This window comes from Melanostigma gelatinosum, assembly GCF_949748355.1.
Source record: "Melanostigma gelatinosum genome assembly, chromosome: 18".
Taxonomy (NCBI): domain Eukaryota; kingdom Metazoa; phylum Chordata; class Actinopteri; order Perciformes; family Zoarcidae; genus Melanostigma; species Melanostigma gelatinosum.
The window spans coordinates 8,267,761-8,295,741 of record NC_136651.1 but is presented as its reverse complement, the minus strand read 5'-3'; the positions used below and the strand labels follow the sequence as shown (position 1 = coordinate 8,295,741).

General features: G+C 40.5%; 2 protein-coding genes and 1 long non-coding RNA gene across 4 annotated transcripts; all 3 read left to right on the top strand.

Annotated features, from left to right (window-relative positions):
• Nucleotides 1–3,608: 3,608 nt before the first annotated feature.
• gsdf (gonadal somatic cell derived factor) lies at nucleotides 3,609–7,233 on the top strand (the record flags this gene model as incomplete). Its single annotated transcript, XM_079289320.1, has 5 exons — nucleotides 3,609–3,703; nucleotides 4,262–4,410; nucleotides 4,543–4,635; nucleotides 4,720–4,850; nucleotides 5,875–7,233. The coding sequence occupies 5 exons, from the start codon at nucleotides 3,609–3,611 to the stop codon at nucleotides 6,016–6,018; spliced, it is 612 nt and encodes a 203-aa protein (XP_079145446.1). The 3' UTR covers nucleotides 6,019–7,233.
• Nucleotides 7,234–7,554: 321 nt separating this feature from the next.
• Nucleotides 7,555–10,693, top strand: LOC306791956. The gene is made up of 2 exons (XR_013772782.1): nucleotides 7,555–8,023; nucleotides 8,187–10,693. It is a non-coding gene; the product is annotated as an uncharacterized lncRNA (long non-coding RNA).
• A 2,494-nt stretch (nucleotides 10,694–13,187) lies between these two features.
• On the top strand, nucleotides 13,188–27,781 carry LOC306792534 (AF4/FMR2 family member 1-like). Of its 2 annotated transcripts, XM_079289741.1 has the most exons (19): nucleotides 13,188–13,380; nucleotides 15,566–15,677; nucleotides 15,771–16,550; nucleotides 18,641–18,682; nucleotides 19,221–19,307; nucleotides 19,898–19,931; nucleotides 20,876–20,933; nucleotides 21,425–21,569; nucleotides 21,707–22,741; nucleotides 22,822–22,910; nucleotides 23,058–23,286; nucleotides 23,413–23,504; nucleotides 23,689–23,752; nucleotides 23,832–23,968; nucleotides 24,175–24,246; nucleotides 24,638–24,731; nucleotides 24,871–24,908; nucleotides 25,006–25,244; nucleotides 25,402–27,781. In XM_079289741.1, exons 1-19 carry the CDS (start codon nucleotides 13,364–13,366, stop codon nucleotides 25,524–25,526), a joined length of 3,489 nt encoding a protein of 1,162 aa, XP_079145867.1. In that variant the 5' UTR covers nucleotides 13,188–13,363; the 3' UTR covers nucleotides 25,527–27,781. The 2 variants fall into 2 exon arrangements, with proteins under 2 accessions (XP_079145867.1, XP_079145868.1); XM_079289742.1 differs by lacking the exons at nucleotides 23,832–23,968; nucleotides 24,175–24,246; nucleotides 25,402–27,781 and having other exon boundaries at nucleotides 25,006–25,095.
• The last annotated feature ends 200 nt before the right edge of the window (nucleotides 27,782–27,981 follow it).

Genomic DNA, 27,981 nt, shown 5'->3' with positions numbered 1-27,981 from the left:
ATTTTCACCAACACCCACATATTTGTGTTGCTTCACAGCAACAATTTGCCAAATGGGTATAAAACACCAAGACAAAGCTGATATTTGCAGAACAAGTATTAGGTGAAGCCAAACAGTATATGCATTAAAGAGGTTGTATGCAGAACATAAATATTGTGATGTAATAACTCAGGATTTTTTGCAGCTGTGGACGCAGGCGTTATGTTTTCCGGTTTCGGGTTGAAGCTGCACAGCTACGCAGCGAGCGAAATACATTTCAAGAATGCGAATTGCCTTTGGAGATTTTACTGGAAACTTTGAAAACAGTATTGGACAACAAATTAAACATGAGCAATCACAAATCAGAAAATGATTACACTCCAGAGTTAGGCCGAAGCTGTTGTAAAATGAACCTTGGATTGCATTACAATGTTTCAGTATGTGTTCTATTTATGTGCAGTCGTACATTTTGAAATATATCTCTATCGTAATATTTCCCACAAGTGGATTTCGGTATTTCTTCTCTATCTTGCTACATTAAATCCTGCTACATTTAAAAAAAAAAAAAATAGAAAAGGTCTTTTGTGTGTTGAAAGATCTTTCAGGAATTTCCTTTGAGTTGTATGCTTGGTGGAACATCTGGATCTTGCATCCTCCACAGTCCTTCGTCTGTTTAAAAAAGGCTCCTTGTGATTCCGGCCAGGAGCAGCTGTCAATGGTGTGACTCCCAGCGGCACAACAACAAGGAAGCGGCGGTGGGAGACGTCTGATACTCAAGGACTCCGCTCATTCATGCATGCTTATAGGATGTTAAGAGCTGCAGTATCCCACAGTTACCTCAGGTACGTGTGTGTGCGTGCGTGTGTGTGTGAAAGTGTGTGTGTGTGTGTGTGTACATACATAAATATTTAGTGCAAGTAAAGATATAAGAGAAATACAAATGTAAAAATAGCAATCATAACATTTAAGAAAACAAAGGGGTTGTGGTTCTACATATACTGAAGACACAAGTGCACATAAGCAAATCGATTCTTTTGTGAAATTACAGTTCTGTAGGTAACCACCTTCATATATACTAAAACACACAACTATCTACCTGTGTATATTCTCACATACACCCATCGATAATGTACACACCATTTTTATCTGAGGTCAATGTCCAACTTCTCTCAGTAGTTTAAAACTATTTATGTGTTTTTCAATAGTTTTTGGACAACAATGGAGGTCTGTGGTACAGAGGAAAAGGAAATACCAGCTAATGCTTTTGGTCTTTTGCTTGTTTGGCTAGATGGGTATATGTTTGTGCATGTTCTGCTGCCTCGTGGTTTGCCATGTGTACGAACATTTTCCAGCACTGAGAAGTTGAGACCTGAGAATAATTTAAGACCTGAGGTCTTCACTGTGTTGTTGAGGCCTGTAGAACATATTTGTGTTGTGATGCAGATAGATTGTTACCAAGTAGTGCTTTAGGGTTAAGAAGATTTGCATGAAGACAGAAGAGGTCATAACAAGTCATGTCTGACACCGTTTACAGTTTATTTCTCCCGATTAAAGTTATCCCTTCGAACAAATAATGCAACACTATCGGTTCTTGATAGGGATTGGCCGATGAATTGTTGTGCAAACTGTCGTTATGAGTACATTTTAAATCCACTAGTTGTCGACCCCTGGTATTCATATCCTTTAGTTTAGTAAAAGTAGCAAAACCCCACTGTGAAATTACTCCATTACAAGTAAAAGTCCTGCATTTAAACTAACGACACAAGTATCATCAGCAAAATGCACTTTAAGTATCAAAGGTAAAAGTACTCAAACAGAAAACGGGCTGATATGTTATCATATACTCTACTATTACATTGTTAATACGGACGCATAAGCAGCATGCAAGTATCTCAGCGTGAGTAAGTTACTTGGTTTCTTACCACCACAGTACACTTGCACGCAGTTTTCTGCAGATCTGCATCTCAGATATGTGCAAAAGAAAACATTGCCACGTCTGGTACCAGCTTTTACCAAGACTTCCTGTGGCACTGATGATGAATTATGATGTGATATAACCTGCAGCAGATAAACTGTTGATTTTGGTCGACATGGGAAAGTTTGCTGTGACCCAGTTTAGGCCTCAGCGAGGAGTCGGACTCTGAGAAGAGGACAGCTACCATTCCTTGCATGCCTCTGAAGCGCTGGCTCACAAAATTGCCAATGCTGCCAAGCAACCCTGGCCTCTCAGATATCAGCAGCACCTGCAGCACCCATTATTGCTTTGTGTTACATTTCTTTCCCTCCAGACCAGATCCCATCCTTGAATGACAACTGCAGGGGAATGATATTGTTATTATGTTTATCAGCAGAGATCTCTGCCTTTCATGCCCAGCCAGTCGTCTCTGGAACTATTGTCATAAATATTGTTTCAGGTGCTTTGGTAGCTCGTGCCCTCTCTGAATGTGGGTTCGGTACTAACACCTCTTAAAAAAGCAACAGCCTGCCAGTGGATCACTCATTACAAACTACTGCTACCAGGGGACCCTGTAGTATTATTATTTGATGGAAGAGTGTGGCACACAAGCTATTTAGCGCAATATAAACTTTATTAAGGTCCATTAAAGAGCTGGAACAAGCTGATGCAGAATGTACACACAGTTTTCACTTTATTAGGTACACGTGTACTGACCAATGCAATACAAAACATCAGTTCCTATCATAAAGTTGACTTTTATGATGCTTACAATATTCAGTTTTTGTTGACACCGCCATAAAAGTGTTAATTAAATTATGTTTTTAGCATTGGAGTTCATAATTAGCACTATATTCTGTTTTTTTTTTTTAAATATCCTGCCCCACCTCATGTTTGTAAAAAGAGAGGACAACAAATAGAAACACCTCTTCATATATTGTTGTGTTAAACGATTAGCTCAGCAATAAACACAATTCAATGTGCACCGACAATGTTGACAAAACATGATGAGCTTCGTAACGACAGATGTTATGGCTGTTGAATTGAGCGTATCGATGTACCTAATAAAGTGGTCACTCAGCGGATATGATACTGGTAGTGTGATATCATGTAAGTTGAACAAACGTTGAGCTACTTGAGTGACATCATGAGGGGGATTTGTATCATAGAAAGGAAGGGATTCTGTAAACATGTTGATAAGTTTGGTTGGGTGAAATTAAAGCACACGTATGATTCATCTGTTGATCTCATGTTAGGTGAGTCCTGAGTTTCACCACTGTTGCAACTAATCACTTGAAGCTGAAAAGACATGCATGACATGTGGAACTGTGGTATGCCTATGTACCTATGTCTATTCGTCTCTCCTTCTGTCTCTCGCTCTCTCTCTCTCTCTTGGATCATCCTCCTTGCACTCTTTCACACACAACCGTGGACAAGACAATGTTAAATATCCCAAGGTCAAGCTGGGGTACAAGAAGATAAAAACCCAGGTTCCCAGGCCTTGACAAACAATAGCTAGATCATCCCTGTCTGGTCACTCCTATCTCCCCCTCCAACCAGAAGCACAGAACCAACCACAGTCTTAGACCGACGCAAGTCTGGCTCCGAAAGCAGTTGATCTATAGATTGACCGTCCAGCTCATGCACCATGTCCTTTACGTTTGCTTTCACGACGATGCTTCTGGGCTCTTCAGTGGTGATTGCATTTGTCTTGCAGCCATCCAAGGAAGAACCTGCAGCCGCTGTTAACTCTCCTGTTTCCCATCACAGGTCAGTATCGAACTTTGTTTACCGATCTTCTGCTTTTGTTAGCAGTGACGTGTCTTTGTGTGCAGGGAACATCTGAAAACCGTTTTCCTCAAAAGTGTGCAAAGAATTATAAAAAAATGGCAAAGAGGTTATATTTTAAGCTATCCTCAGCATCGGATCACATATCACGAGATGTATTTTTTAACATGAATTACAGGGATATTTCAGATTCTGGGTAGGATTCAAAGTCACTGTGGCCATTTTGTTTTCTAAGAATGTGTAGCGATCTAACACACTGTTCTGTTTAAGTTTCAGCAGTGTAATCGATTACTCTTCAACACAACATGCCTCTCTCTTGGCTGAGCTAAACGCCTATAAAGTGCTTTCACAGTTCATTGAGTGAGGGAGCATGTCTGGCATGAGCAGCTCCTAAAATAAAAGCACTTTTCAGGATTAGATTGGAGTGTTAACAATCTTGTTGTGAAATGTCCAGGATTTTCTTTTATTTCTGTGTGTTTCCGTACAATATTTTTTTAACAGTATGCATAATGTAAATAACCTGAGTGACATGATGTTCAGGTGCCAGATGCAGTCCATCAGGAAGGGCCTCCTCGGGGCTCTCAACTTGCAGGCTGAGCCAAAGCTGCCTGCTGGTGGGCTGGACGGTGTCAGAGCGCAATGGAGGGCCACCTTCAGCACCGTCGCTCACAGAGCCAAGGACACAGCAAGTAAGTGGAACCCACAATTCAAAGAAACTACTGTAGACCCCACATTGTTTGCAGTCTGTGTAATTCTTAGTGGCCTTGAGTCAAATACAGCAAAAAAAAAAAGAAAGTGTCTTTTTTTCCATGTCCTTCCAGTTCCAACGGCCTCTGGCAACTCTCTGTCACCTAATGCTGGAAACGGTACGAGCCTGAAGTGCTGTTCCATGGCCTCTGAGATCTTCATGAAAGGTATGCAGCAATGTGCGAGCATGCATATTATTGACATGAAGACATATAGTCATGTACTGTAATATATATTCTTGTGTTTGCAAGATCTGGGATGGGACAACTGGGTTATCCATCCTGCCAGCCTTACCATTGTTCAGTGTGCACCCTGCAACCCCGAAGTAACCAGTGTGCAATGTCCATCGCCCCAAGCCAACGTCCAGGATGCTGACTCACAGGTATAATTCTCTAAGACATTTGAATAGTGAAGTGATTGTCTGCAACCACCAATACGCTTCTATCGTACTGATTTACATTTACATACATTGATACTTTTATTGTTCTTTCCTCCTTCTCCTACAACTAAAGTCCTGTGGTTGAGTCTATGTACTTAGTTGCTGTCCACTGTGCCTGAGTTTCAGTGTGTTGCAACTATAAATAGCACATAGTTTTACCATGTGTGTGTGTTTGGGAGGTGAAACCGCTGCCAATACAAATGTGCCAAACACAAGCTAAGACACTCCCCAAAGTTGGTCAATCAGAAATGAATGCAGTCGCAGATATGTGTGCGAGTTCCAACATAGTTGTGAAAGTCAAATCATAGGGCGATTTCCAAAAGAGAGAAATGTCCAGAGAGACCAGAGTCATCAGACTCTGACTGGACAGACTCATAGAGGTGAATTCTTCAAACACTAATTTCTCTTTTTGGAAGATGAGAAAAATATAATATTGTGGATTTTTCACTTCACCCTGAATGAGCTGAATTTAAAGCTGCAGGGCAATTCAGTGAAAATATTTTTTCTAAATTGAATTTCATGACGTAATTAATTTTTTAATCCAGCCATTATTTTTACTTGAAATGAGAAGAACATGTATTCATGTATTTCTATGTATTTATAATCCATCCAGTTCAATTTGAAAACTGAGAATAATATTTGATAAAATATAATTGATGTGTGCTTTCTTTATTTGATTTGACAGTTGTTTACTACACAGAGACGTTACTACTAGACGTCTTGAATATAGATATACCCAAATTATATATATATATATAAATAAATAAATAAATAAATATATATATATATATATGTATATAATTTTGGTCGTGGGTCCCGGCTCGTCATTAAGGGGTGATGGTGGGTCCCGCAGCCAGACCAGTTGAGAACCGCTGCACTAGAAGACAAAAAATAAATACATTCAAGTCATTATTTTGTTCAAACTGTGTTACCACGCTTTACTCCTCCTCTCTTTGTTCCTCTTCAGGTGCCGTGTTGTGTGCCCATCTCCCAGGAAATGGTGCCTGTCCTCTACGTGGATGAATTCAGCACCCTCGTCATTTCCTCCGTGCAGCTGACCCGCAGCTGTGGTTGTGATCCGGGCAACCTCCAGCCGCCCAGCACAGAGTAAAGTTTGTTTTACAGTCCTGAGTATGTGAGCCACCTGGCGAACAAGCAAACACATAAAATACAGAAAATGTAGATAATACATCACATGCAGACATATCTTCTCTCGCCATACTTATCTCAGATCCTTCATTTCAACACAGAGCGTGGGAACCAAGGCAAAGTCTATGAACTCAGTTTTGCATTCCTGTTTCTCCATTCTAACCAGCACACACCTGTTTAGCCAGCCGAACATAAAATAAATTATAATTTTAGTGGGATATGCTATTATGTTTAATTAACAGTGGACCAACAATTAGATCTTGACAGATTTTATACATGCATTTCTGTATATAAATAGTATTAAGACAAAGTGTTTCTCTTAAAGAGCTGTAAGTGAAGTGCATCTGACTAACTAGCACATCCTAGTAAGTGCTAGTTTATCTTTAAATAAATCTCATGACTCCAGAGTGCTATTTAAAGCTACTAACTGTTGCTGAGTGTTCCCTTTCAAAAATGTGAAACTGTGCAGAGCCAAATCCTTGCACAGGCTGGATGTCTCCTCTTTCATCTGTGACACAACTCTTTCCTCTTATGGGTAAGAAGTCAATTTAATCCCAAAAGGGAAACTGAGTTCAAATTAAAAAAAATAGCTTTCCTTAATGTGTAAATTAGGTTCATGCTTCCCATGAAAAAACATTTTTTTGCAGGGAGAGTAATAGGAGAAGGTTGTGTTATCCAGCTAAACTCACTGCACCTAAAACTTTGGATCAATCAAAAACATCTGTGCTGTGCTTTTCCATGAACAGCCATTGGCCGTGCCCTATTTCCATGTATTACATGGCAGAAAAGATGCTGCCCTGCAAACCTCAGAAAACTGTAACTGTAAAAAGTCGTTGTACTTTTTCTTGACATACCGGTACTTAAAATATTACATTTTGTGTTTTGCTGTGATGTGTTGTTACTTTGTCCAGAAAAGTAATTTAGTTGAATATCAAAGCCTGGCTGACAATACACCAACATTTTATTTACATAATATGTGCTTTTTATATGCATGTGTAGCAGCAGAGTTCTTATTTCGTATTCCCATTTCCTTATAGGTCTCTTTGACCATTTCTCATAATTAGTTTGTCATGTTGTTATATGACCCACTTACATGACTCACGTTACCTCACCATTCACTTTTTCAAGATTTTTTTCACAAATATACTACAACTTAGAGTGACCAGAGTGATATATTACCTCAACTCAATCGATACATTCAATGTTTTATTGTGCTTATGACATTGCGAATCTTTTGTATCAATTTCCTGATTGTTTTTGCTCACAAATGATTTGAATAAAGATGATTAAAATCAACAGTTTCTTGCTCTCACTTGTTTTTCCTGGCAATATTTATAATGTACTTTGATTCTTGAATACTGTTTTGTGAAAGCCGTTTCTTACGCCGGCCTTTCAGGATGCCTGCAAGACATGTCTAGTCTAGAGGGAGGAAAATAGCAGAGGAAGAAATTTTGGCACTGTGTTCCAGGAAATTGGATGCCAGTCAGGGGAAGAGCAACGTATTGCGCACTTCTGAGCAGACTTCCCCGTTTTCAGTTGCTGTGCATGTGTTTGTTTTCAGGGCTGTTATAAATCTTCTCTTTGCTGCAGTGGAACCATAACTTATGATTGTCAAGTTGTGTGAGCAAGATATTGATCCTGGACTACGGTTAAGCAACTACTCTACAAGAGGACGGCAAGATCTGGGCCAACAGCTCAACATTGCCAGCAATTTGATGTTTTACTGACACTGGACAGAATGTCAAGATATTTCAATGTGTGGGTGTCTTTTGGAATACTGTACCCCTTTCTGCTGGCTGTAGGGGCAGTTGGATGTTCAGAGAAGGAAACGTTGCTCAAACCGATGTCTGACAGGGTGTCGGCAATACAACTAACGAGCTGTTTGATGGAGTGCACTAGGATGACTTACATCAAGAAATTGCAACTTCAGGACAATCATAATATAAGGCTTCAAGATTCTACGGCAGGTAAGGAGCCTTTTCAGCTCTAGGATGGTTCACCCTTTGTTAAAAAATGAAATAGTGAATGTTAAGAAATGACCAGTGACAGTCTTATGTCCTCCAATACTGTCATGTTGCACATAAAATCTGCTGTGTATATAGGCCTTCATGGATTCATTTATCTTCTTAGGAGACCTCGAGCAATACTGTTGGTCTGCGGAGCTCAAGTGCACCATTGGAGAGAGGTTTCAGCTTGCCTACGTGGTGTTGCCTGTGGATTTAACTGCAGTTGGCCCTGAGCAGCTAGAAGTCAAAGCCACTGTCTCTACTTCCACCACACTGCTGGCACACGACAACCCCATCATGGTTCCAGACAACTGCGGCCTCAGATACGACGTCACGCCGCACTTCAGCACAGAGAGGGTGGGGACGTCGTTCTGCATACAGGTGGTCTCCCTGGATGATGCCCTTGGGGACAGAATTCTGAGATGTCCTCCCTTTCTGGTCACCTTGTGGCAGAGAAAACCAGATCAGCCCAGCCAAGAAGGCCAATAAAAGCTCAGTGAAAATATTAAAGGCAGGGTGGGTAATCTTGAGAAACTAGCAGGAGTACGCTGGAGTTAAAAAATGAATGTAGCTTTCAGCACTTACTCCAAAAGTTTCTAAATCTAATGAGAAAGTCGTCAAGTGAGTCCCTCCAAAGCCACTTACCCAAAATGATCATTATGAATGTGAACAACAAACAAGGCTATTAGGTTAGTACTCTCAGCTGTCAGGATAGCAGCTTGTGGAAGACGAGTAATGAGTACACAGGCTGAATATGTGCAGGAAGGCCGGTCGGTGGACAGTGCAGGTATCCCAATCATAACATTATGATAATTTCAACAAAAATATCACAAATGTGTTTGAAGGTTATTACCAACAAGCTTTTAAGGTCAAAGTTCTCAATGCAACAAAGGTTCCCCAATCACTGTTATATTATTATACGTCGTATCATTGTATTATAATTACTCGTACATTAATGTGTAATTAATTAATGTGCATTTTACTGTTGAATTTGTTTGATTTTTAACAATTGTATATAAGACTGACGCTATTGATTATTTTCATTATGGATGATTTTCCCGATTAATCGACTGATTGTTTGGGTTTTAAAACTTCAGGAAATTCTGAGAAATGCTGTCAGAAGTTCTCAGAGCCCAAAGTGACACCTTCAACAGTCCCAACCTTTTAAGTTATTAAAATTACTCAAAAGGAAATGCAGCCACATGACTTAAACCATCATTGTTGCCAATTGATCATTTCGGATCTGTACCAAAGCATCATATTTTAATGAATCTGCAAATGTTTTTTGTTCAAAACTCTTACTTTGTAAAGTAGCAAGTAACTATAGCTGTCAAATAATAGTAGTGGAGTAATAAATACAAACTTTCCCTCTGAATTTAGTGAAGTAGAAGTAAAAAGTACAAAATGGAAATACTCAAGTAAAGTATAAGTACCTCAAATACATGCCGAAGTACAGTTACAGTAAATGCATTTGGTATACATTCCATTGTATAATCCCGAAGCATCACTGACATCTGTACTTTGCTTGTTTAACGTGATAGGTTGTTACCATACTTAAAACGTCATCTGTATGAGTGAATCTTGCTTTTATTATAACCATAATCTGTGAACATATTTCTACTTTTGTTTTATACATGTACCAATCTAGCAACTGTCTTTTAGAGTTGAACTTTCCCCTTTAAGTTCTTCTGTGTGATTGTTTCCTGTTGACAAAAGACGTTTTCATTGACTTTATTCACTTGTCGCAATTGCTGATTCGATTATATATCGGTGTTGATATTGATTCTCCGTGGATATTGATACTACTCTCTATGGATTTCCAATCATTAACATACCAAGTTAAATGCTTGCAGGATAGTGTGGAAAGTATACCGTATGTATATCCTTTCTTTGTCAACATCAGTGATCTCATTATATGGTTTTCTGTTTTATAACAATTTCTTTAGAATCAGAATAAATGATCTGTCTTTAGGTTTGATTTATGTGACTTTAAACATTTTGTTTATTGTTTTAGTTGTGAAGGTATATGATGGCATTTGATCATATAGCTGTGTCTCTTAACGTTTATAAATTAAGCTTTGTTAAGCATTTATTTAAAAAATCAGAATTACCTTTATTGGCCAAGTATGCCCAAATGAGGAATTCAACTTTTGTTTTTTGCGTCTCTCTTAATGTGCACAGAAATAGAAATAACAGCTGGAGTAAGGACAGGGAAAACAAAGCTGGTGCAAAAGTGCAAAGAAATAAATATTGAATGGATATATATACTGAATGATTATGTACAGTATGCACATGAAAAGATGTCGATATATTGCATATTGTGTTGGATTTATATTGAAAGTGACAGATGATATGTAAATACTCAAAAAATATTGTGCATCGTAAACTGTAAAATTACGATCTACGACGTCAGCACTGGATATTTCATTGTTGGAAGATTATTGATGGCGTATGCTAAGTGTTTATCAGAGTGATGGCTAAATCTGCACGACATCATCAGTGCTCTGCTGGTTTCAAAGACAGCCAGAGTGATGCAAACGTTCTCTGTTAAATGAAGGATGTAAATATGAGATGTCAATGGCTGTATGTGTTAATGACATTATTATTAAAAACATATTCTTCCCTTTTTCAGTCACATGTTTATTGTGCTTATGTTTTTGACTGTTGAGAAACATGCAATGATATTATAGTGACCTTAAGTGGAACAGCAACCTACTATTGCAAACCCAATTCCTGTTATGAATAATAGAAAACAGAATAAGGAAACACATACACATTCTAAACAAATCAGTTTGTCTCTACAGTGTATACTATTTCAATATTTGCTGCTTCGGTTGTCATAAAATGTACATACATTTATCAAAGACGAATTTCACCTGCCCTTGGCTGTGCATTGGCTGTCTGTTCTACTCACAAGAAACAATGTAGTGCCACCCACTGGTTGTCATTTAAAGTAACAAAAGCATCAGACTGCAGTCCTGCACACCTTCCAGCCTCTGGATGGCAGGCTTATCACAGAGCAGTGTTGTGTGTGTCTGTGCCTGGCGTGCAAAAAGCAAAGTGGAAACAGCTGAAACATCTAAGATCTTCATCTGAGACACTTAACACAAGCCGAAATGCTGTGTGTCATTGACCAATCACTGCCCTCAATCAATTCCTTAAATGTATTAAATTGAATCCCCACATTTTGCAGCTTCTTTGACAGCACATTAAGTAAGTGTATGCTATATACTGCACTAAATACTGTGTGTTCAATATGTAAATTCACATATTGCAAATTGTTTTGAGGAAATCACCAAAGTAATCCTCCTTTGAATCCTCTTTTGGTGTTGGATAGTTATATTGTTTCCTATTATGCATTTCATGATCTTTGTCGTTGTCTACAATATAAAAGTCTAATGGTCAGCTCGTTCAGCAGTCCCGAGCCTCCAGTTAGGTCTAAATGAAGTAAGATGATGTCGGTGTGCTCTGCAGGCAGGCAGCCAGTAGCATAACATAACTACCCAGGGTGAGTATCCAATAACAGACCTCTCTGCACAGCCTGTACTTCATGCCTGTATTAAATCATACACGTGCCGGTGTCCATGCTCCAAAAGCAGCAGAAAACAGGCTGCTTGATTCTTTTGTGACGCACTTCCTGAGCATGTTCATTATACATGTTTGGTTGAAATGTATTAAATGATTTGTGTGTCTGTGTTTTTTTTTTTTTTTTCCAGCTGCAGGTTAAGCTCTAAAACCTACAGGACAAATACAACCACTGCCAGTTTTGGGCTCTGTATCATCAAATCTGAACTCATGCACCAAAACTATAGCACCAAGGTGACATAGTGAGTCAGACTTCAGGATTTCTGGGCAGGAGAGTGAACCGTTGCTAGCGCTAGAGGTCCTTCTTTTTAACTGTAAACAAGGTAAGGACCAATCATTCAAAATGGTGTGACAGTTTCTTTATTTCTAAAATAAATCATTGAATTGGATATTGTGTGTATTGATCTTGTTTGTGTTTGGCCAGTTGTTAAATGTAAAAGTGTTTTGTGCTGTATCCACAATCAATTTTGTCACTTATATATCCACTATTCCTGTCTAAATTTGATTCATCATTAAATGGCACACAAACTAAGAGCAGACTATTTCCATATTATTAGTTCTTTTAGTCACATGCTGCATCTTAATGTTACCATTTACCATTAAAAGACAAGTAACCACTGTGCTTTTCAAAGCAGTGCATGCGGGACAGGATATTGCCCTTCCTACAGTCATGACAAATATAAATCCAAATAGTCTACAAAATGAGATTTTAAAAAGCCCCAAAATAAATTGGCTTGAAAGAAAGAAAGGTGATTCTGTCAGGTATCATAATGGACTGCCAGCCAAAATGTGCTTTAAGAAATAAAGGTACTAATTCTGTCAGGTAGGAATTCAAAACAGAAAACCAAACATTTCTTAAAACAAAGCAGCTAATTTCATGAAGGTTTAATAGCTTTTTAATGAACCTACTTTTTTTTGAGTCTGTGGTTTATTGACAATGTGACAGCCTGTCTGAACCATGATTAAAAATACTCGATACTACACGTCTCATCTCTGCTAGTCTAATGCATTAAAACAAATTGTTTGTATTTATGAATTCCCAGCTTGTATTGTATTCTGTACAAAGCTTTATCTATCTATCCTTCTTTGATTCAGCTGAGAAATCAATTTATTTTTCTGTAGCTGTCAACAGCCACTTGGAATAAAGATAATTTGCAAACACGGGCTTTAACCCCGTCTTTTAAAAACTTTAAAAGAAGACACATACACCGCAGTCTGTTGTACAAACACATCTAATGACAGATGACTGTACCATGTCTGTCACGCAGGGGTAGCAGTGCAAAGTTTGGGCAAACTGTCGTGATGAGGGAAAAGCAGTGCGTAGAACAGCTGCTAATGGACTCATTTGTTATATTTACTTTGTATTGACTCGTATAATAGCAACACAGCTGCTTTAGAGATATGTTCTGACCAGCTTGTACTGCATTGAGTGTATAAAACTGAGTTTGGTCCCCGGATGGTTGAATAGAGTAGAACAATCCAGCAGGCAGAGAGAGAGAGAGACAGAGAGAGAGACATAGAGAGACATAGAGAGAGAGTGGACAACCCAAACACGGACGGGTTAGCAGACAACTATCAAACAACGACGGCCTGACAGCCATTTAATCAACTATTTCCTCAGCGGTTTGAGAAACAAAATGTGACCGAGTGAGAAGACCACCTTGCGGAGGACTGTCAGAAGCGCATGACAACTTCGGTTGTTGTGAGAGGGGCACCATGGCATATCAGTCGAGGTAGGCAGAAAAACACCCGCAGCTAGCTGCTAGCAGCTGGGCGCTAGCTCCACAGCCTGACCGGGGGTGACTACCGACAGTTACCTCCACACGGTCACTCGCCACAAGTTAAAGTTTTAATTTGAAACTCTGTGAAAGAGTCCGAAAGGAAGGTAGTCCGGGTAGCTGTCTGTCATTAACGTCAAAACTGACATGCGGTATTTCTTTTAGCTTTGACAAGCAGTTCGAGGAAGGAGGTGGAATCAGCTGGAAAAGAGGAGGCTGGTGTGATTTTCACCAGCTGGTTTAAAGGGGCTGCTGTGTTTATACAATCTGTTCTATGCGAGCTAACGTTTAGCTACACGTACACACTATGGAGACGTGGGTTTCTGCAAAGCCTCATCCGTCGTGTTTTTGACTGACTTGGATTTTGGGTAATAAGTTGGACAACGAGAGAAAACTGGTGCTGACTCTTCTCTGTACGAATGCACTTTCACTGTGTAATCATCCTAAACATATAGAGAAGGAATCCGAAGTCAGCCACTCTGTAACACGAGGATCTGAGCCGAGGAGATATATATATATATATATATATATATATATATATATATATATATATATATATATATATATATATATATATATATATATATATATATATATATATAGCTGAGCAAGCTTGACAAAAATGTTGATGATGATTGGTAATTTTAAGGAACAGTGCACCCCAATATCAAAAATATGTACGTTTCGTCTTACCTGTAATGTTATTTATCAATCTAGATTGTTTTCGGAGATATCGGCCGTACAGGTGTCAGCCTTAAAAACTCAAACCAATGTCTCGAACCTGAAATCAGGACCCGGTTGTGGTGAGACTTGCATGCATGCAGAGGGCCGATTCCTATTTTAGGGTTATTCAAAAAGATAGTTTGATTGACTGAAGTCACATTGTGATTGGGGTTACTTTTTGCTTTTGTATGGGTGTGCACGCTCTGATATGAGTCCTCAGATTTTGTGCTTTTGCAAACTTGTTTTTTCCCTGAAGGAGTTTCTGTATAACACATTGTACTACTTTGATACTTTGTCTCTCAGGGTTTGTTGACATTTCTGCATCCAAATGGGTTAATGTTAAGCTTGCCTGTTAAATATTAGAGTAATTATTAAATGTTTAGAGGTTGACCCGATAATAAGAATATAACATAAGTTCCAGTCTCATCAATAACCCAACCCCTGGTATCGCTAAACTGTTTCCAAACATTTCTGTAAGTGTTGTGTGCTTGTCATCAACATGTACAATCAACAACGTGTATGTTTCATGTTTGTTCAGAAGACTAGTGTGTAATCTAATACATGCACGGTGTGCTGCTGTACCAATGGGTAGTGCAGTGGCTGGGCAGTAACAGGCTGGTATAGTTTGGCCAGTCTCTCTGCTCCATTAATGAGTAAGTGCTCATCTGTTTGGCTTCGTCCCAAATCTGTGCCGCTCCACTTGTTGCCATGGAAGCATCCCTATTGGGCTTGCTGTCAGTGAGGATGATCAACACTGTATTTTGGGAAGTAATGTGAATAAAGTGTTCAGTTTACACTAGTGTGTGTGTGTGTGTATATACAGTTTTTTTTTTTTTTTAAACGGGGCCTGATCCCCGTGGGGGCCTGGGGCTGCTGTTCCACATCCACAATGTAGTTTCTACTATAGTGAGGGAGCTATTATTGTCGTTAGCATCCTATCTGGACTGCTAATATCCATATGTGGGCTGCATGTAATCTTTAGGGGCTTGAGAGAACAGATGTGAATGTTGTGGTGAATCCTCTCATGGCGTCTGTGAGTCTAATTACACTTTTCGGTTGATAAGATGGGCACCATCTTCTCCCATTAGACCCTGCTGCTCTGCCCCCCCTGGGTAGAGAAACCTCTGAGAAGATGCCATAAATTTGCAGTCTCTAAATTTGTATCATTGAGGATCAGTCGCATTCATTGTTCTGGGGTGTAATAGTATATATATCTAACACGCATATGAAATACAGAGCTGTTTACAAAGAGCAGGCTGTCGTGAGGACTGGAGCGTGTCACCAGTTTTAATATTTAAGGCAGCTACTACATCCTTAAACAGGGCGACTAGTCACATTTAGTGTCGCAGTTCGAATGATGTGCTTGTAAATGCAATGCCGACTTAATATCTGCCTTTCTTTGTAATGTTCGATACAGTGCAGACAGGAACCTCCTTCGCCTCCGTGCATGGAAACAGAGGAACCAAGAAACAAGCCAAGCCAAAGAAGCCAACACTGAGAACGTGCCACTGTTTGGGGTACCATACAAGGTAAAGGCCCACATATCATAAGTTAAATCCTCTAATGAAACAATTAAAAGAATGTTTGATAAAATGTAGGGTTCACCTCTTCTTTTTTTGCAGACAAACAAAGGGGACGAGCTTTCCAATCGAATCCAGAGGATGCTCGGCAGCTATGAAGATGTGAATAATCCATATCCCTTTGCTATGGAGGCTTTACCCATTCCTACTTGTTTAACCTTCTCACAGTCGGATCAGGGTCTGCCCAACCCCGATAAACCAGCCAAGCCTCCATTCCACAATCAAATCCATTACACATCCTCCCAAAGTCAGAAAGCCCCATCTAGCAACAGTTACTCCTCTCAGCCCACGAGGACGTCCGCTGCCTCTTCTTCCCCTAACCACCACGGACATGCGTCCACTTTCTCAAATGCTCCTCTGAACCACAGTCAGCTCAGCCTCTCGGCACATCAACAACAGAGGAGCGAGGCCCACTCCGATCTCAGGGAGTGTGTCGGCCTTTCCCACGAAATGTCTTCTCAGTCTCCCGACGCTAAGCCGCTACCCTTCCCACATTCCAGTGCCCACGACAACAAGGACACTAAAGACATGGATGCGTCCACTTTTAACCTAAAACAGTCCCCCAGCGATGCGTCTCTGCTCCAAGCAAACAAGGGTAGCGCGCTACCTTCCCAGACCTTCCCTTCCCTCCTGTCGTCAAAGCAGCCCAGCGTAGTCATGACCCAGAAGCCGACGGCGTACGTGCGGCCCATGGACGGTCAGGACCAGGTGGTCAGCGAGTCACCGGAGCTGAAGTCTTCACCGGAGCCATATGTACCTATACCGGAGCTAATCAACAAATCTGATCCGGGCAAAACCAAGATACTGCCACAATTTCTGGAGGTGAGTATATTATTGCTTTGTTTTATGTACCGATCAAACAAACAAGCTATATTGTGTTGATTAGTGAGCTTTAAAGGTGCTGGTAGGTGGATATCCAGTCTTTATGCTAAGCTAAGCTTTAATTTGGTTTTCAGCATTCTGATTGGACTTAATGTAACTCAGTCCAACATTTTGGGAAACACTTATTTGTTGAACACTAGAGCACTGTTAAATTGTAGGATCTAAAGTACAGTAGTGTGTAGATACTGTAGTATATGATTTGAATCCTGCTTTTTGAATAACATATCAGTATATTCTGCCCGTAAGATATAAATGTCTCGAGATGTGTACCACTGAATCTATTGTTTGGTGCTTCCAGGGACTTTCGGGGGAGGTGATAGGACACCGGAAGTCCTACTCATTAATTACCAGCACTATTGTTTGGGCTATGAATTTATTGTGGAACTAGAGGACGGTGTGTTCTCTGAAACCGCTCCTAGAGTATTAACCTGACTGTGCAGGTGTTTAAAAAGGTCTTGGACTTGCTTTGTTTGGGAGAATTTGGTTGAACTCCAGTTCAACTCTATTCATAAACACACACACACACACACACACACACACACGCTTGCACCTGCAGCATGCAACACCTTCCCCTTACCATCCTACAGCAGCGATTTATACAGCTGGGAGTAATCCAGTGCAAGATTTCAAGGCAGCTACTTATCCCCCTACACTCCGGAGTTAAGTTCCACATCTGCAATAAGCCATGTATGAGACATGTTTGGATCTACAACATAATCAGTTTGAGAGGTAGAAGACATGAAGAAGAAATGCAGTTACAGTGTGTTATTTCCAAACACGGGTCAATACAAAGGCGTCAGAGAGCAGACGTGCTTGTGCACACACAGCAAAAACCTGTTGATCAGGAATCTAAACTACAGCTGAACTGGTGTACCAAAAGTAAACATGTTGAGAGAGCCGTGACTCTCCAGCCCTCTGCCTTGTGATGGTCCTGAAGTGCTAAAACGCAACATGAGGGAAAACACTGCCATTTAAATGATCTGCACTATTAGTAGTTCCTGTTAATTATAATACTGCGTGGCAGTTTTGAGCATGCAGTGTCATGTCGTACTGCGTAAGCATGGTAGATGTGGCACGCAACCTGTGGTTGGTTTGTGTGTATGTGACCTCAGCTGCCTTCTGATAACTTCACCCCTGGGCTCAGCGGCAGAACAATAAATGAGCTTTGTCACCAACTTGCATAACTGCTCCGGGGGCCCGCTCACTCTCGCCTCATTTCAAACGCTGTCCGTTCAGAAGGGATGACTGAAGGACGGGCCTGAAAACAATCACAAGTGCAGCCTGTTGACCCCGTCCATTCACACGCACTATATTTCTGATGTTGAGGTTGGCCCACGTTGCTGCCTGATCCGGGGTGTTGCGTCACTCATCTAGCGATTCACACTTAGTTAGTGGTGGTGTAGTATAGGACTGCATTATATTTACTGAGGTTTGTAATGTTTTGTCTCCTCTCCCATTAAGCAGACTGTGCAGGATTTTTAAGTTGGTCTACGCTATAAGTGTGTTTTCATCTTTAGTTTGGTGTTCTGTGGAAGATTTAAAAGGCATCAAACAAACAAAGAATAAAGCAGAATACCATAAACATTGTTGCATTTCCTTTATGTATGCATTTACTTTGTCATGAAATGGAAAGATGTATGTTTTAAAAGGACAATTAATTAGCTTTTTGTATGTAATAACTGAATTCATGTTTGTTTTTACATTCACTTTTTTAATGCAACAATAAAGAAAATGACTGCCAGCACACTCTTCATAGAACTAATGTCACCGCTTTAGTATGAGGGAGTCTCTGCTGCCCTCTGCTGAGCTCTGTGCCTCTATTCACCGCATGCAACAAGGAATGAACGATCCGAGATGAAAATGGGAGTTAGGATAAAAGCGGATGTGACGAGGATTTTAGTTCTTTTTAACTTTGACCTGTGAAATAATAATAAATTGATTGCTCTGTAAAATTGTAGCCCTCAACAAATCTTTATACGTTTGTTCTTCAGGGTGTAATTGAATAACGATATTTTTATTCCTTTCTTCAGACGAGGTCAAATGAAGTTCTGTGTGTCAAAGACATCTTGAGGGTGAGTCCAGATGTTTTTTTTTAAAAACATTAATTAAATGCAATGCACGGGGAAATTCTACTTCTGCATCGTTTATTCATTTTACACAAAATATAAAAAGTCTTGAACTAAATGACCTTTTAGAATGTTATAAATGTCTAGAACCACTCTTTTAACCCACGTTGTGTATTGTAAGTGCTTTATTGCAAAGAGTAGATGTTCACACTGCTGTAGTTTGCTTTGCATTTAAATTTGGAAAATGATGAAAGAATCTTCTATGGAAGTAAATAGTTTTGTATTAATCTTCTTGAATTAATTTAACCAGTTCACCCTTGCTGCTCTTTCTTTTCCTGCTCCTCCTTTGCAATATTTCCAACCTTTTTACAATGCAAGGTTCTCACTTTGCTTCTTGTCTTCAAGTTGCAAAGAGAGAAACTATCATGTGCCGTCACTACATCTGAAATAGATGGGATGAGTACACCTGCATGCATTGTTTTATTTAAATATAGAGTGTCTGCAGGTTCCTAGCACATCACGCTCTTTTTAATCCCCTCCACAGGAAATGATCCACTCGTGGCCCCCTCTCCTGACAGCCATACATACACCGAGCACAGAGGAGCCCTCCAAGTCCCTGTTCCAAGCCAAGGTAAAGTCCAACTTGATTTTATGCTCGCTGCCGTGTGTATATAGGAAGAGGGGTCTTGGTCACAGTAATCCTGCATCCTTGCTTGCGTTACCATCTCAGATGAAGCATGCTGTGATTGAAGAATCCTTGTGATGCACTAAAAAAGTACTCCCGACGTTTAACTGAACGTAGTCTAAGCTGTAACCTCTTCAGTGAAAACATCTGTCTCTGATTTATTCCTGTGGTGGATGGATAATGAGCTTCCACATGAGGTAGAATGGTCAGCGACACAGGAAATGGACTCATGGCTGAACTGTGGATATTGATTTCTCCCTCCATTAAATCTAATTTTATAATTTGCACATGCTATCTCCTTAATGCCAGATTAACAAGTCACCATGCAATTTGATGAGCATCTTCATGTTGAGACGGGATGAACCCTTTTGAGTTTAATGACCCCATAGACTGTAGTCTCACACCACTCTCGGGTCAACTGTTTCAGCTCCTCACTAGTTATCAGTTTAGTTTAAATGTAGATGCAAATGTACAACTCTAAATCAGACACATGTGTGACCCAGGTAAAAGCTTGCTTGTGTTTTGTGTCTTCACAGGAAGCGGAGCTTGTCTCTTCATGTCCAGGACAAAGTGAGTGATGAGGGAATATAGCAGAGCACAATCCAGGCACACAACAAAGATGAACATGATCGATAGAAATGATGTTACGCTATCAGGGAAAATGAACACTGAGTGCAAACGGTTGGAGTCTTTCGATTTGTCGTCATAAAGCATCTGCTGTACAGCCTGTTGATAAAATTGGTGAAAGGCGGTGTTGCGTAAATATTCTCCTCTCTTTTTTTAATATCCATAGAGTTAATAGTCTCGCTGATCGTCTCTCAGACTTGTGTTTTCTTCAAAGCAATGTTTTTACGGCAACACGTACAACATTCCTTGCTCCCTTGTGTTATCTCATCTAGCCTTTGACTTTTAAGTGCTTCTGGCTTTAGAACATCTGTCAGCACTACCGTTAGTAGCACCTGCCACAACAAGTTTCCAAAAGGGTGCAGTGTTTTACCAACGCTAAACAAATCCTTGTATAGTGCAATCCAATACAAAAACACCCGTTTGTATTGGCCATCATAAATGCAAATTTACAGCAACAACTAGTTGAGACGGGATTAAGAAGCCAGATTCATTATTATTTGGCCATAATATTTGGCCTTTATATGCGTGACAACAGCAGTGGGTCTGTTGTGTGTTCTGTTTAAAATTACATTGAGCAAGAGAAACCGTTTTCGGTGGAATTTAGGAAGTTCTGGAGTTTGGGGAAATGCTAGCAAATCAATTTAGGAACAGGTTACTGTGTTCTATACGTAGTATGATGATCAAAGATCTACTTGACGTGAATGATGCGAGTTTGAATTCAGGACTTTATTAAGAGAAGCAGCGGTGATATAATCGTTGCTTCTGGAAATCAAACGTATTGGTTTCCTTTTTACAAAAATAATGCATTCGATTGTTTGATGAAAGAGATTGTAAGTATGTAAGAGCATACGTTAATTCTTTTGTGAAACTAATGTCCTCTCTTTTAGAAAACTGCGAGTCCTCTCCTGCAGATCCATCCCAGCTCGTCCAGCAGAGCCCCTCAGCGTGAGTCATTCGGCTTTTCTTTTGTGACACACAGCAGATATGTAAGTTGACACCCCGAGGAACATTGTTTGCAGGCTGTTTTCAACTATCCATTCAAACGGATAACAAATATTGTCACGAGGATCAATTACTCTGAAGCTGATTTTCTCAATTGTTTTGTGTATAGAACATAATAAAGAAATGCCTGATGTATTCAAATAACTTGTTCTATCTGACCAACAGACTAAAATGTAACACTATTAATGTTATTATCATTAATGAGAAGGAAATCTACACATTTGAGAAACCGTTGAAAAATGACAAACGATCAGTAGAAAAAAATATTTTCAGAATTAATGAATTGCAAGTAAAAAAAACGAATTTCTTCCTCAAACATTCCAAATGCGCTGTTTACCAGCACAGCCTGGTCATGTGCGCCACTGTGTTTATTTCATTGTCACTATCTCACTTCTATGTGATGTTATTGTGGTGTATTTGTGTGTTTGCCGCAGTTCATTTAAAGCTGCACATTCCAGAGGGGTAGAGTCCGCCAGCTCCAGCGATTCCGAGAGTAGCTCAAGATCAGAGTCGGAGAGTGAAGGCGCCATCGAGGAGCCGCCTCAACTCCCCGTGAGCAGCTCCAACATCAAAACCGAGGTAACTTGCTGCTTGTCCTTTATTGTACATGTCGTTCATATTGAATAAAGGACATGTGACATGGATCTGCTCCGTCTCATTTTCTAAAATCACAATGTTTGTGACTTTCGTTATGTTTTTGTTTATTTTTTGTTCAGCCTGATGCTCCTGCAGTGGCCCATGGTGATTGGCAGTTGGGGAACTGGATTCGGTCCAGCCAGCAGAACTCCGGCCCTGAGAGTCAAAGCAGTGCACATGCCTCTGAGAGCCCCGCTCACAAACAGCCACCGCCCACTCAAAGCTCCAAGCTCTCACTCAGCGGAGAGGTCGTCGACCCCACCAGGGAGTCCAAACCTCAGCTTTCAACCCACCAGAGAGAGTTCACTGATAGACTTGCAAAGCTCCAGCAGCACAGCGAAAGCCCTCAGGACAACTATAACCATCAAAGTAGCCAAAAATCCCCCGTCGTTGATTTGAACAGCTGTAGCAGTTCCAGTAAACCTTCACTCAACAAACACTCCTCAATACCAGAGAAGGCACGTTGCGCAGATCGCACTGAGGCAGCTATCGGTGTGAAGTGTGAGGAAGTTGTCGCCACGCAAGACAAAGACCCCGGTTTCACAGATGGACCCAAGGTAAAGACGAAAACAGGACGTAGCAAGAAAAGCAAGGGTAACGGTGACACTAAGAGAGACAGTAAAAGGACTTCTAAACGCACGTCACTTGACAAACGGAAGGCTGGAGAAGAGCCTGAAGTCCCAGTGGTCCTGTGTGGTCATTGTCCATCATGTGGTGTGCAATATCCTGTCCCCTGCTCCTGCCCCACCCAAAGTCCTGCTCAGCCTGACCAGCTGTTGCCAGCTCGACTCCTCGTAATCAGTAGTAGCAAACAAAAGTCTGAGACCATCTGCCACAAGGGGGCCAAGATTCCTCACAAAAGAACCCACAAGAACTCAGGGAAGACTGGACAGACAGCCAAGAGTTCTCGGGAGCCCCACAGGCCTTCTAGACACCTGCTGGTGAAGATTGATCTAAGACTGCTCTCAAGAGTCCCCCCGACCCCGGGAAACCACCAGGACATACCCAGCATTGCAAAGAGATCCGCACTGGTCATAGAGCGAGATGGAGGGGGCAGGGATGCTTCTACTACACACAAACTCGCCAAAACCAGCACAAAGAATATATCTCAAAATGTGAGATATAGAGGCCTGCTCTAGTTAGCGTACATGTACAATATATTTTTTATAATAATGTGTGATTTGTTGTCTTCTAGGTCGAGGTAGACAATGCAACTCTTCCCAGGAAGAAACAGAGGCTGGAAAACAAGAATACCTCATCAAATCATGCTTCTGTCAAACTGGAGTAGGTCCCCCAAATCAGAGGACTCCCGTACTTTTTTTGTGTTTTTTCTTTTTTTCTTTTTTTTACCAGGGATAACATAACATTTTTTTTTTTTTTTTTTTGAGAGTGTGTCAGATCTCAAAAGCTCTCCAATGTTGTCACTTGCAGACGTTCCTGCAATTCAAAAGATGACAGAGAGCGAAAGAAGGCAAAGAAAAACCCTGTTCCTTTGCAGCAGCCTCTGACACCCAAAGACCCTGCTAAAGGCCCAAAGGTGCACAAACGCAGCTCTGGGGAAACCCAGGAGTCCAGTAAGGAGGCTGTGAAGAGCAAAGACTCGAGCACAAAGCACAAGAAGAGCAGTGGAAAGCGCACAGAACACCCACACCTTGAAAAGGTAACCGGATACAAGCACCTAGCTCACGTATGCATGTTAGTGCTTCTCTTCCTTACTAATGAATTAGTACATGAAAAGGTAAACTATTCAAATTGTAACCAAACGTCTGCATTGTAATCCCAACAGAAGCCACCAACGAGCAGCCTCGACATCTCGTCATCGTCACAGCCCCCCAGGAAAGCTTTGAGCAGCAGGCCCTTGTTCAGATTAGAGGAAAGGTAAAATCCTATCTGCCTCGCTGTTAAGTTGTTCTAAAATAAAGTTTTAAATTTATGTCCCCAAAAACGCTGTCTGTGTCTGCATTTGTATTGTGTCAGAGACAGTTGTGTGATCTTACCCACAGACATTGGTGGTGTTGTACATTGTTGTTGGTCCTCTAATAAATGATGTGTTCGCCTGTAGGCAGTACCCAGTGAAGCATTACATAAAGGAGGCCAAAAAACTGAAGCACAAAGCCGATGCAGAGGTAGGTTCTCCCTGTGTTTTGTTTTTAGTTCGTTTACTAAAAATGACTGCAGTAATTTATTTTTCCTCTCTCTCTGTAGTCAGATAAGCTCAGTAAAGCTTTCAATTACTTGGATGCGGCCATGTACTTCGTTGAAAGTGGCATTGCCATGGAAAAAGATCCACACATTTCAATGTCTTCCTACACTATGTTTGCAGAGACAGTGGAACTGCTCAAGTACGAACCCACTTTTATCATTATTATCTGCACTGGTAGTGTTATTACTTTGCATATGTGTAAGTGTGCAGGATAGGCTCTTCCACCCTGTCCTAGTCACAGACATTGAGTTTTTGTATCCAAGTTAAATTTCAATGAACGTTTTGGCTCCTTAACTGAATTTGATTCATGCATTAGTTTTACCGCCACATTCTCCACTCTCGCAGGTTTGTACTGAAACTTAAAAATTCAGTGGACGCCTCTGCTTCACCCTCAGAAAAGGACTTTTTATCTTTGTGGTAAGAGGTAGACCATACTTCATGTGCTGTGTCTCCACAAACCAGAGTGTCTCATGAGATCACATATATGTGCTATGTCGATAGAAGTCATGTAATAAATAGTTATTGTATATTTCGTAGAAAAATATGAAAGTCATAGTATAGTATGTCGGAAAAATGCAATAAAAAATGATAGTGTAGTATGTAAAAAGCCATTACAATATTTTACTGTAGCATGTCGTAAAAAAGTCAGTACAGGATGTTTTAAAAATTCATAGTATATTAGTCATAAAAAATGAAATAGTCGTAGTACTTTGATTTTAAAAGTCATACAAACTAGTCTGTTCTTTGTTTTGTCTCATGAGTCATGTGAGCTATGAATAACTGAATAACATTTCATTGTGTCTTGTAGTCTGAAGTGCCAGTCTCTGCTGCAGATGGCCATGTTTCGCCACAAACAAAAAACTGCAATCAAGTATTCAAAGACGCTCACAGACCACTTCAGTGTAAGTATTCATGTGCTGCCATCGCTCCTTATTGACACTGTAATTGTTTTGCAATTATTTAGGTAATTCCAACATTTGATCTAGTAGTTGTAAAGAGAACCGATTTTTGTTTTGCTCATTAAATGTGGACCTCTTTCAGAACTCGACTCCCCCCGATCCATCTGTAGTAACATTAAAGTAAGTCACTGCAGTTAGTCATTCCCTGTTTGGGCAAATTGCACGGAGCTGTCTTTGTTCTAAAAAGTCTCTGTCTCTTTCCGCGTATTCTTTTTAGAGTGACAGACACACCGTCCTACACCCCCAACATGCCGTCTCCAGCCAACACCTCCACCAGCTCAGGTCCCGGCTCCAACCACAGTGTCAGCGGCTTGGTTGTGGACCCTGTCGGCAGCTCTGTGGTCATTCCCCAGGCCATCGGTCGAGTGGCATTCAGCTACGTCAACATCACCATGTTATTCTTGAGCGCTCATGACATCTGGGAGCAGGCGGAGGAGCTGGCACAAAGAGGCAGCGGTGAGCTTAGACTCTAAACCTAGATTAACATTAGATAAGGTGTCTTCCCAGACTAGATGACATGGGACCAGAGGGGGGGGATTTTGATAATAATGGTCATGTTTGGACGTCCATTGTTTAGATGTATGATGCTTTGCATATTTCTCTTATGTTTCAGGTATGCTGACAGAGCTGGACACACTTATGGGCCCATTGAGCCTTACGTCAAGTATGAGCTCTGTGGTCGGTTATACGAGGCAGGGCGTCCACTGGCTGAGGCTGGACAGCCAAAAGGTGAAGTGACCATCAACCTGCTCCCGTCACTGAATACCTGCGAACCCTTCAGGCCGCCTCGCTGTACCTTTACTTCACCTCTGTGTGTTTTGCTCTCTACTTCACATGGGGGGAAAAAAAAGATAGACAAGGAAGTCCTCTCATGTGATGTGTGTTCTTGATACCACGCTGAACATTGCACTTATTTCTTGTTTCCCCTCACGTCCACTTCGGTGTCTCTCACTTTCTGTCTTGCACTTTTATGAACATAGGTCTCATCTGCTGTAATCTACATCTTCCATGTCTTGTTAGTCAGTTATTGTGTTGGAATCATTGAGTGAATCACGTCTCTATATTCAGGAGTGACGCGCATGAAATATAACCAAAAGTGCCATTTGGTGGCACTCTAATTCTCCCCTGCCTTATCATGTGGTTGTGTTGCTAGTTCTGACACACATTTGATTCATTAAGTAATACTACAAGGCACCGTGCTCATTGTTCAAAAGGATCATGATTTTTATTTAATTTCTCTTAAAAGATTAAATGTACTGTGCAGTCTGAAAGATCTGTTTGATTTGGATTCAAGGATTTTGTATTTTTTTAAAGTTTATTTCCCAGACAAATCACCGAGGAGTCATTTTTTAAAACATTTGTACTGGTGACACGGTCTAATGTTTACGTTGTAGGAAGCAAAGATAAGTCAAATATTGTTGCAAAAGGGCCAGATAACAAAATCAAATCAGTTTTTGTGCAATAAAAAAAGAAACCCCCGCCCGCTGTACTGTTACCGAGACGTTTGCCCTCCCAGAACTAAATACACGTCGGTTGAATTATTAATATCGTAACAAAGATAAATCTGGACATGATTAATGAGGCGAAGTAAGACACTTCTGGTGACTTCAGAGGAGACTGGCCTGTCAGGTTCAGTCTTTGATGAATGATGAAATCATTGTGTAAACTGTAGAATCTGTGGAATTTTAAGGCGTTGCCATTTCTTCGCGATCATCTTGACTCTCGTCTGTGTCGTAACTGACTGATGATTGGAAACACCTGCGAGCCGAGGCACTCGAGTCTCTGATGTCACATGGTTTTGTTGACGTGACGGTTGAAGCTCAGGGTCAGAAGTGATTCGGGCTGTCGTCAGTTCGTCAGACCAAAGATTATATTTTATTCTTGTCATCCTGTTAACACAAAATTTCACTTGCGCCCTCTAATGAGTTATACAAGCATCAAAGTTCAGTAAACATCTTAAATACTTGCAAGAACAAAAAAAGGGTGGGGGGGCATTTTACAACCCTGACTTTCCTTGAGTGTAGCGGTGGATGTAGTCGTTGACATTGGCCGCGTTAGTCAGTTTGAGTTACCTTTTTAAAGTATAGTGGGACCAGCACAGTCTTTCAACAGATATGACACTACAGCAGTGTTCCCTTTGTTTTGTTTTTGCACCAGGAAGCTGCTTTCCTCTGTTTCTCCACACTTTCATTGAGTTGCATTGTTTACTAAATCTGTGCGAGTAGAATAAAAGGCCAAACAATCGCTCACTAAAGAATGCACTTTTGAGTATTTGTAGTTCACTTCAGAGCATTACTGGACAAAAAGAACACCGTGTTCCAAAGACCGGCAGGGCTGTGCTCGTCTTCGCTCTTGTTCGGTGTAACTTTGATTGGAAGCAATAACGCATGGGTTTTGTTGGTTGTAGGTTTTTTTTTTAGTGAGGCGTTGATGTAGCTATTAGTTTCACAGGGGATACAAAGATAATCAGTATGAAACAATGTGGGGAAAAGAACCATTGCTTTAGATTAGCGTGTTGAAATGAGTACCATTGGGTGTGACATGTCTTGCTTGTTAATTCAGTCTGTGTGTCATTACACCATAAAAGGGCTAAACCAGGATCACAAAAGTGTTCCCGACTTTATTTTCTCACATAAATGACAAAGTGGTATTTTTTTTTTCACTGACGCCACGGCATTTGGGAATACTTTTATGTACCCATCATCATCATCGGGCGTCTAAAGAAATGATCTTTAAAGTTTCCTAAAATGCCGACACTGCACACACAAGGTCATTTTGACATTCATAAATAGTGCAACTTCAACTGTTTCTTGTCTTTTGCAACTTGTGGCTTTATTTCCATCATCCTCGATCGTTTGTTCTTCATTCATGAATTACTCTGCAAGTTTACACTTCTTGACAAATACTTGTTCAGAAACCTCTTTGAAGGATGCTTTTTTCCTTTTGTGAAATATGTAAAGAATTTGTGTTGCAGTGTACAGAGATGAATAAACACTGGAAATAAATGTTTAGTTGTCAATTTTATTTCCCAAAGGAAACGAGAATTACACAATTTAGTGGTAAAGGTCAGTAAATAACATGAACAGTGAATTACATATACAAATCTTCTAAACTACTGTTGCACTAGAACAGTGTAATACATCTTATTTTTATCGGTGCATAACGATACATACTGTACAATATAGTTTAATCT

What these genes read in the sequence shown, in the direction of transcription:
- LOC306792534 (XM_079289741.1), top strand. An exon ending in TGTTTGGGGTACCATACAAG is followed by an intron (nt 15,678 to 15,770) that starts GTAAAGGCCCAC and finishes CTTTTTTTGCAG; the next exon opens with ACAAACAAAGGGGACGAGCT. An exon ending in GTGTCAAAGACATCTTGAGG is followed by an intron (nt 18,683 to 19,220) that starts GTGAGTCCAGAT and finishes TCCCCTCCACAG; the next exon opens with GAAATGATCCACTCGTGGCC.